The following is a 9505-nucleotide window of genomic DNA, read 5'->3' on the forward strand; positions in this document are numbered from 1 at the left end:
AGAGCTGTAACCACTGATTTTAGATCAGAGTCTTTAAACAGACTTTGAAACAAAGTCCATGATGAAAATGGTTGTCTTATTTTTCTGTTGGTTTGGGGTTTTTTTTAAATGCTTCCCAATGTCACAATTGATGGGTATTTACTGATGACAAGTACCCTTAATTGGATTGTCTACAGGGATTGAACCTGGAACTTCTGAAATGAAAACCACTACCCCTTTATCTTGTGCTTTTAGAGACTTCCATGCTCATTCCCATGACTGACCTGTTCACAGGTGGCATGCAAGAATGGTTGACATTTGAAAGGACCTTTTAAGATCACCTACTACAACCCCATCCAACTTCCCTCCCTCCCTGCCCCCAAGCAAGGCCACCTAGAGCAGGTTGCTCAGGACCATGTCCAGTCAGGTTTTGAATATTCTTACCTATGAACTCCACAACCTCTCTGGACAGCCTGTTACAGAATTTGGTCACCCTCACAGTAAAAAGTGTTTTCTTGTGTTCAGATGGATTTAATTTTTTTTTTTTAATGTCTGCCCATTGCCTCTTGTCCTGTCAGTGGGCAATAGAGTGTCTGGCTTCCTTTTCTTCATTTCCTCCCATCAGGTATTTATATGCATTGTTAAGATTCCTCCCCCTTCAGCCTTTTCTTTTACAGGCTGAAGAGTCCTAGGTCTCTTAGCCTCTCCTCATATGACATGCATGAATGTATTTTTGAATTTTTGAGTGGATGGACAGCAGGATGGGGACTAGGGGAGCAAAGTCCCTCCCACTGTAAGTAAACATCAGGTTCATGACTACCTGAGGAACCTGAATGTACATAAGTGTATGGGACCTGATGAGATGCATCCTAGAGTCCTGAGCAAATTGGCTGATTTAGTTGCCATGCCACTCCCCATGATATCTGAAAAGTCATGGCAGTCAGGTGAATTCCCCAGTCATTGGAAAAAGGGAGACATCACACCCATTTTTTAGAAGAGTATGTCATGGTTTTGGGCCTGGCACAGAGCCAGTGCCCCCATGAGAACACCCTCTCCCTGGTGTCTGCTGTGAGATGTGACCAGGAATAAGCAAAACAGGCTCCAGCTTAAACATAAAGAAAACTTTATTACCTAAACTACAGGAAAAATAGGAAAAAAACTATAAGGAAAAAAAAAATTGAAAACCTTACAAAAAACACTCTCCTCCTCTCCACCACCAAAATTTCCCAATCCGATACATTCCCCCAAATCACCAACTGCCCAGCCTGGCACCACCCTTTAGAATACTCAAACTTCAGTCCATGAAGAGGAGAGGAGTCCTTCTTGTAACATAGTCTTTCCCTGGAAACACGCTGAAACCTCGTGTGCTTCCATGTCACTTCGGCACTGCCCGGAAAGTCCTTTTGCCGCTTGTGACATCTTCCCTCCATGCCCAGTGCTCTCACCACTGTGCATGGACCAGAGCTGCTTCTAGGGCTGTCTTTTAAGGATGCCTTGTCTCACTCCAAAAAAGGCACAGTCTCTGCTTTGGGACATCTGTCCCCCCCATATTTTTCCAACCCCCTGGGGCCGAGGGGTCCCCACGATGAACCCTCCTGGTTCTGAGGCACGGCTTCCCCCCAAGTGCAGTCTCTGTGTCACAGGAATAAAACTGAGTCTATGGCTACACAAGAAAAGTCCAGCCAAAAGGCCACTCCAATCATCTCTCCCCACTCACTCAGTCGTCTCCACAATACTTTGGGCCAGGTCCTTGTCTCATCTTATCTCTTATCTCCCTTCTTATTCAGCTCTGAGGAAGATCAGCATTTTTGCGAGGTCCCAATCATGAAAGAAAGGGGTTAAAACTTCAGTCTCTGTCTGTCCTGGAACCCCGGTACTCCCACAAGCGCTGCTGCTCCGGCCGGGCTGCACTCTCCCTCGCCTTCTCCTCCTGAGCCGGCCGCTATCAAATTCAGACGCTGGCTCTCCTCTCTCTCCCTCCTGGGGCAGGGATGGCTGCCCGATGGCTGTCTCTTGGGGCTCCTCCACCCTTCCATCCTCAAGGGCCTCCTCACCCCCCATCTGTGTCCAGGCCCCGGGCCTACCGCATGGCTGCCCCTCCCCCGCCCAGCAGCAGTAGCTGGACAGGGGAGGGAGATCTGACTTCTTCGCCTCGAAGTCCCAAGAGAGAGCCTCCCAGGGCCGAAGCTCTGCTTTTTAACCCCTGTGTATTCTCGGAGGTGTGTCCAAACCCCACTGGCCACACCAGGTGCCAATATCAAAATCCGAGCACCATTGGTTTGACCACAGCATCCCAGAATTCCCACTTCTTCCTGGTCAAACCACCACAGAGTAAAAGGGCAGCAAGTCTCAGGCCAGGTGCCACAGCACATGCACCAGTGTAAAAGATGACTTATAGGAAGAAAGTGTTACTAAAAGTCATCATTATTGGAGACTCTGGGATGGGAAAGACATCACACATGAACCAGTATGTAAACAAGAAATTCAGTAACCACTACAAAGCTACGATAGGTGCAGGCTTCCTGACAAAAGAGGTCATGGCGGATAACAGGCTAGTGACAATGCAGATGTAGGATATAGCACTCCAAGAACAATTTCAGTCTCTGTGAGCTGCCTTCTACAAGAGAGCAGACTGCTGCATCCTGGTGTTTGCTGTCATGGCCTCCAACACATTTAAAACTCTAGTCAGCTCAAGGGATTAATTCCTCATTCAGGCCAGTCCAAGAGATCCTGAGGACTCCTTTTTTTGTGCTGGGAAACAAGATTGACCTAGAAAACAGATAAGTCACCACAAAACAGGTACAAGCCTGGTGCTACAGTAAAAACAACATCCCCTACTTTGAAATCAGTGCCAAGGAGGCCGTTAATGTAGAAAAAACTTTCCAGATGATTGCGTGAAATGCACTTAAACAGGAAACCAAAGTGGAGCTTTACAATGAATTCCCCAAACCCATCAAAGTAGACAAGAATGATTGAATGAAGGCTTCTGTGGAGAGTTCTATCTGCTGAGGGGAAAGGGAGGAGTTGAGCACAGTCCTTCACAAATGAATATCACACTTAGGCCCTCAAACACACAGTCCCTCTTCTGTGTTTAAAATGAAATTTTAAAAATATTTCCATCTCTGGCTGCCAAAATCTACCCATCTCCCGTAAGTATCTGAATCCCACACTTCAGAGCTCGTGTCCCCACATCATCCACGTTGCACTTCATGGTAACGGACCTTTCTCTTAGTTTAGAATGGAAACTGTCATATATGTGTGGAACTGAATCTAATTCCAGGTGTCCAATGGAGAGAAACTGTTTACAGGTAATCTGTGTAACAAGTTATATACATTTTTAACTGTCTCATGTTTTCCACTGTGAAGGCTTCAACTGGAAAGGCTGATAGTTCATTGCAAGCTCAGCACTCAGACTGACTAGTTTGAGTTTTGTATCTCTGTTAATGCTTGTTACTTTTAACTAATCCAATCTTTTTACAGTAGCCATGTATTATGCAATGCTTCCTTAGGAAAAATCTTATAACACATGTTAATATATACAACCAATTAATTTTTTTTGAAAAGAGAGAATCCTGGATACTCCCGACCATTCAGCCTCATCTCTGTGCCTGGTAAGGTCATGGAACAGATCCTACTGGAAGCTATGTCAAGGCATATGGAAAGCAGGAATTAGACACAGCCAACGTGCCCTAGGCAAGGGCAAATCATGCCTAACTAATCTACTGACCTTCTGTCATGGAGGGACTGCATTAGTGGACAGGGAAAGAGCTATGGATGTCATCCATCTGGACTTCTGTAAGGCCTTTGACGCTGTCCCTCACAACATTCTTGCCACTAAATTGGAGACAGATAGGTTTGACTGGTGGATTGTTAGACAGATAAGGAACTGACTGGATGGCTGCATCCAAAGAATTTCAGTCAATGGCTCAATGTCCAAGTGGAAATCAGTAACAAGTGGTGTCCCTCAAGGGTCTGTATTGGGACTAGTACTATTTAATATCCATGATGCAGAGGGATTGAGTACATCCTCAGCAAGTTTACAAACGACACCAAGCTGAGTAGAACAGTTGATTTCCTAGAGGGAAGGAATGCCATCCAGAAGGACCTTGAGAGGCTTGAGTAGAGGGGCCATGGGAACCTCATGAAGTTCAACAAGGCCAAATGCAAGGTCCTGCATCCAGTGTGCATCCAGCTCTGGGGTCAGCAGTACAAAAAAGACATGGACCTGTTAGAGTGGATCCAGATGAGGGCCACAAAAATGATCAGAGGGCTGGAACACCTCTCCTATGAAGAAAGGCTGAGAGAGTTGGGTTGTTTATCCTGGAGAAGAGAAGGCTCCAGGGAGACCTTATTGCAACCTTTCAAGATATAAAGAGGGCTTATAAGAAAGACAGAGTTGTTGGGGTTTTTTTATGAAGGCCTGTAGTGACAGGAAAAGGGGGAATGGTTTTGAACTGAAAGAGGATAGGTTTAGATTGGACAGAATGAAGACTTTTTTTTACAAGGAGGGTAACTCATTGTAACTGGGACAGGTTGCCTAGGGAAGTTGTAGATGCCCCATCACTGGAAGTGTTCAAGGTCAAGTTGGATGGGGCTTTGAACAACCTGATCTAGTGAAAGATGTCCTTGCCCATGGCAGGGCGGTTGGACTTGATGAGCTAATGTAAAATCTTAAGAGATATCAATCTTACACTCATATAGTAAAAAATGATAAGTGTCTATCGTAGTTCTCTCTGTATCTTCCACTTGGGTAGATTCAGACAGCAGTAAGATATCTTACAAAGTATTCTTTTCCAGTCTGAACAAAAACAGTTCTCCCACTTTTTCATCCTGTAATATGTTCCAGTCTTCTGAACATCTGGGTGGCCCTCCACTGGATTTGCTCTGTTATATCCATGTCTCATGTCCAGGGAGCCTAAAACTGAACACAGAACTCTGGATGTGGCTTTGCCCCAGTGCCAAATAGAGGGGGAAAATCACTTCCTGAGACCTGCAGGATGCATTCCTGCTACTAAAAATATCCAAGCAAAAGAGGATGAAAAATTTTCTGTCATCTTAATGACTTAAGTTAGGTCATGGGTCTCTAAAGCACTAGAGTTGGTGCAAGAAGGGAGGATGTTTGTGTCTCCTGGAGTCTTGGAGTGCAACACTTCCTCTTATTGATGCAGTGGGTGTTAGTTTAGCTGAGTTAAACATGAAGTGGCTGCCTTGGTTTATTTGAGCATCACAAGACCATCTCATTTAGGAGCATGTGTAATAAAATGGTATTCCTTTGAGTCTTGTCTTTGTCCTTTTTTTTTTTTTTTTTTTGGTGTCAATGTTTTTTTGCATTCAGACAATGTAGTGCAGCCTGGCTTGGTGTCTGTGTCATGCCAAGCCTGTGTCTCAAATTCACAAATTCACATCTGCTACTAGGGTTCTGTTAAGCTGTATTCAAAGTGATCTTACAAACAGCAAGGAAAAATATGTCTTACCTGGCAGTGTTATAAGTCTTCCTTTGTATTGGGGTAATAATTAGTACATACTACCAGAAGTTAGAACTTGTGCTTGTAACAGACATGTACATTTTATTTATTTTTCTCCTTGTGGTTGTTATCAGTAATTAGTGAAATGAAATATTGGTAGCTGACAGTGATATCAGGTGCTCCAGATGCAAAGAACAGATGCATTGTGCTTTATTCCCCTAAGAAAAGCCTAGTTTCGAATGATTATATCATGAAAGTGAGATGGAAGGAAAATTTTCATGACTTATAATAATGACTTGCAGCTTTAATGGGGATTGGATGGATAGGGAAAAAAGGTAATCTACTACTTCTGCCCTCCTTGTATCATGCACAACAAAGTAGTACTCACAACTTTGTGTGCAATATAATATGTAGCAAATTGCTGGGCAATAGCTCATTATTAATGTTTATTTTGGGAAATGCTTAGCATGGACATAATTTGTCACAGTCTTGAACTCTGGAGGAAAGGAATCCAGGCTAGATTTAACTTTTTTATCATTAGAATTTCTCTTTTGAGCAGAGGTCAAAAAATGCACCAAAAATCCGCTTTTGTGGTCAAATATTTTTCATATAAGTCAGCATTTAAAAAACCTTTCTGAACTGAATATTTTCTAAAAGTGTCTGAAATTATGCTATAAATATTTGTCTTTTCTGCAGCACAGCTTCCCTCTGGAATATGCATCCCTCTGGAATATGCATTGAAGGTGCATAAAGCCACCAATTGAAGTCAGAATCGAAGGGGTTAATAACTATTTTGACTAACTTGAAAATAAAATTTTAGAGAATTCTTGCACAGGATGCTGCCTATATGGTATTCTCCATAGGTTGACCCTTATCAGTTTAAAAAGCTTTAAGCTTTGACACTTTTTTATACATAGTTCTTTAAATAATTCTTAATCTTCCTGTGGGTTTTGAAACATGGGGTGCTTGTAATGGATAGTCCATGAAGCTTTTCAAATCAATACAATTTGTTCATGAATTTCATTGATGAAAGTTTTTAGAAAGCAAAGAAATTGATATACTGGTATTCAGGACATAATTATGCTGTTGTGTGATATGAATTTAAGCAGATTTCACTGTAGAAACTTCTCTCTTTTCTGGCAGAGCTTTTATCTCAGTTATCAGGCGTGAGACGTTCTGCAGGGCAGCTCAATTCTTCTGGCCCTTCTGCTTCTCAGTTACAGCAGCTGCAGATGCAACTGCAGTTGGAAAGACAGCATGCACAAGCAGCAAGACAACAACTGGAAACTGCACGCAATGCCACTAGACGCACTAACACAAGCAGCATACCGACCACTCTTACACAATCTATAGCAGCAACCAATACATCTAACACAGAAAACAATCATCAGACTATACAGAATTCCCAGTTTCTTCTTATGAGGTAATTTGGTTTGGGCTTTTAACTTTTCTTCCATTTCTGTTTTCCTTGTCTTCTTGCGGACAGAGTTCAGTGAAACTACTGCCAGATCACTAATGAAGTTTGTAGTTGTGATACTATGCTTTTGTTTGCATTTGTAACATCACCTTTTCAACCCTGCTGCTTGTTCCTAGGCAATGAATAAATATTACTTGCTTTTCAATTTGAAGAGAAAAATGGGATATTGCCTTGTTAACCTTTGTTTGTTTACTACTTCTGATAAGACAAGAGCCTTTAAAATAATATGTTTCAAACTTTTATGCTGATAATGTGAGTGGAGAGAACTTTAGTTTCATTTAATAGGAAATGAATCTTTAATGAAGGCTGAAGGTTGAATAGACATTTATATATAAAATATTTTAGATTAAAAAACAAAGAAGGATTGTGCTATTAATAACCAGCATGCATATCTGTTTCAGAAAGTATCGTTAGATCCTATAGTTCTATAGAACAGAATAGTTCACTTGGAAGAGACCTACAACCATCATCTAGTCCATTCTACTACAGAAGAGTTGCCCACTCTCATTCCAGCTCTTTTCGGAGGTTTAGAATATTGATTTTCTGGATTCAAGGGGGAGGATATTTTTAAGTTGCATGTTGAGAAAGAACAAAAGCATTTAAATAGTTTCTGTGTCGAGAAACTGGGGTTGTGATAAGTTATTGCTGTCATGCTGATTTCTATCAAAACTTGTGATGATATCTCAATCCAAAGTTTTTTGAAAATCATAAGTTTAAGGAAAGTATCTGCAAATGTCAGTCACTGATCTTGTGAGCTAGGATAGAACTGAAGCAAGCAATTCTCTTGCTTCTATTAGGTGATGGTGCATGGACTGATAAGTAAATGGAATGATGTATTGTGCTTTGGGAATCTCTGGGCATTATGCATGTAGTAATGTATTTTGTGTCATCCTTGCATTTAGAAGTTGTCCTGAGGACAAAATGAACACAAGAGATGACTTAATTTTAACGTCCCTTAAAACAAAATCCCTCTAAGGGGAAACAAACTTCAGAAATAGATTTTATTTTCCCTTCAGCCTTAGAATCTACTTCTATGAAGGATTTTTTTGAAACATCTTGGAAGAAGTTTGTTAAATGTTTGTATTCTTGCATCAGGAGTGCCATATAGTGTCAGATCTGTACATGTCAAGAGAAGTGCAGCAGTACCTAGGTTGTTTCTCAAAGGAATGGCTTTCAGATGTTATTCAGCATGCATCAGTCCAACTGTTTAGGCAATTAGAGAAAGCCAATTTTGTTGATGATACTACTAAGCCTGTCTTATCTTTCTGTGTTGCTCTGCAGGCTGAATGATCCTAAGATGTCAGAAGCAGAGCGTCAATCAAAAGAAAGCGAACAGGCAGATCACAGCTTGTTTGTTCAAGAGCTTCTACTGTCCACTTTGATGCAGGAAGAAAGTTCCTCCTCAGATGAGGATGAACGGGGAGAGATTGCTGATTTTGGTGCTATGGGCTGTGTAGATATTATGCCTCTAGATGTTGCTTTAGAAAACCTAAATTTAAAAGAGAATAATAAAGGAAATGAGCCTCCTCTTTGATGGCATCCCACTTTGCAGACAATGTCCCCTGTGCTGTATTTGCCAATGAAAGTGGACAACAACTATCTTGGGTTTGTTTTGGTGATTGTAATTTCAGGTCTGTCACTCTTGTTACATTGTGTACATTCAAAGGAAAAGAGAAAAGATGTATATGATAATCATTTCCACTTAACCAATTTTTACTTTTAGCAGATAAATATAGGTTGCAGTGCAGAGAAAAAAAAGCTCTGTGTCCTGTAGCTTGACGTGCAAAAAGCTCTCCTAATACTCCACATTCAAACTGAAGAGGAAAAAATGAAAAAAATCTCTAATGAAGCTGCTGTGTGTATTTATGAATATTAATGAATAAAACTTGCTTGGATGGTTTACCTTAACTACTGCATGATTTTTATTTCAGTGTGCGTGAGTTTTAGTGACCTTGTAATTTAAAAAAATCTTAAGTACAAGGAGTAAAACTATAAAACACTGTAGTGGTTTCCCATTCCCAAAACACCAAAGCTTTCCCATTATTCAAAGGTAATGTGACAAAAAAAAAAAAATTAAACTCACTAGCAGTTTGCAGCCATGAAGTAGCCTTTGAGTAACACATGACCAATGACCTTTTTATGTGTTGTCTCTGCGTATTAATGAAAACTCTACAATGGGCTATATTTTTGCTTACATACTGTGACATTTTGCTCTATTGTGACCACTGTGTTGCCCTGTTAGACATCATATCCGAGTGGTATTGAACTTTGTAGTCATCTGTAGGAGACAAAAAACAAGGGCCACTACTGGAATCTACTACAAAGGGTTTCTGTGTGCCCTAACACCAAATTTTGTTCAACTTTCTTTAAGTTTTCCTTTTCGTGTTAAATATACCTTATTTAAGTATAAATTATTCATATATTCACTGGTGAGGAGTGTGTGTTAACCTGGATTATGTTGTTTTAGTTTTAAGACTTCATAGCTCTTATAATTTTGAGTTATGTATTTTCTTCATAGTTTACAGAGACTCCTTAGGAGAGACTGAGGATTTGACTTCCCAGATATCTCCATATATTACAATTT

General features: G+C 40.9%; 1 protein-coding gene and 1 pseudogene across 1 annotated transcript in view; both read left to right on the forward strand.

Annotated features, from left to right (window-relative positions):
* The window catches only part of LOC135460386 (E3 ubiquitin-protein ligase KCMF1-like), a 145519-nt gene extending 136690 nt beyond the window's left edge, over positions 1-8829 (forward strand). Inside the window, exons 6-7 of the mRNA XM_064737200.1 lie at positions 6588-6867; positions 8203-8829. Of these exons, the coding sequence (XP_064593270.1) occupies positions 6588-6867; positions 8203-8455 (533 nt within the window). The 3' untranslated portion in view covers positions 8456-8829. The remainder of the gene's footprint in view (positions 1-6587; positions 6868-8202) is intronic.
* LOC135460387 (ras-related protein Rab-7a-like) lies at positions 688-5206 on the forward strand (annotated as a pseudogene).
* Positions 8830-9505: the final 676 nt, after the last annotated feature.

The sequence above is a fragment of the Zonotrichia leucophrys genome, unplaced genomic scaffold, assembly GCF_028769735.1.
Source record: "Zonotrichia leucophrys gambelii isolate GWCS_2022_RI unplaced genomic scaffold, RI_Zleu_2.0 Scaffold_37_701697, whole genome shotgun sequence".
Lineage (NCBI taxonomy): Eukaryota > Metazoa > Chordata > Aves > Passeriformes > Passerellidae > Zonotrichia > Zonotrichia leucophrys.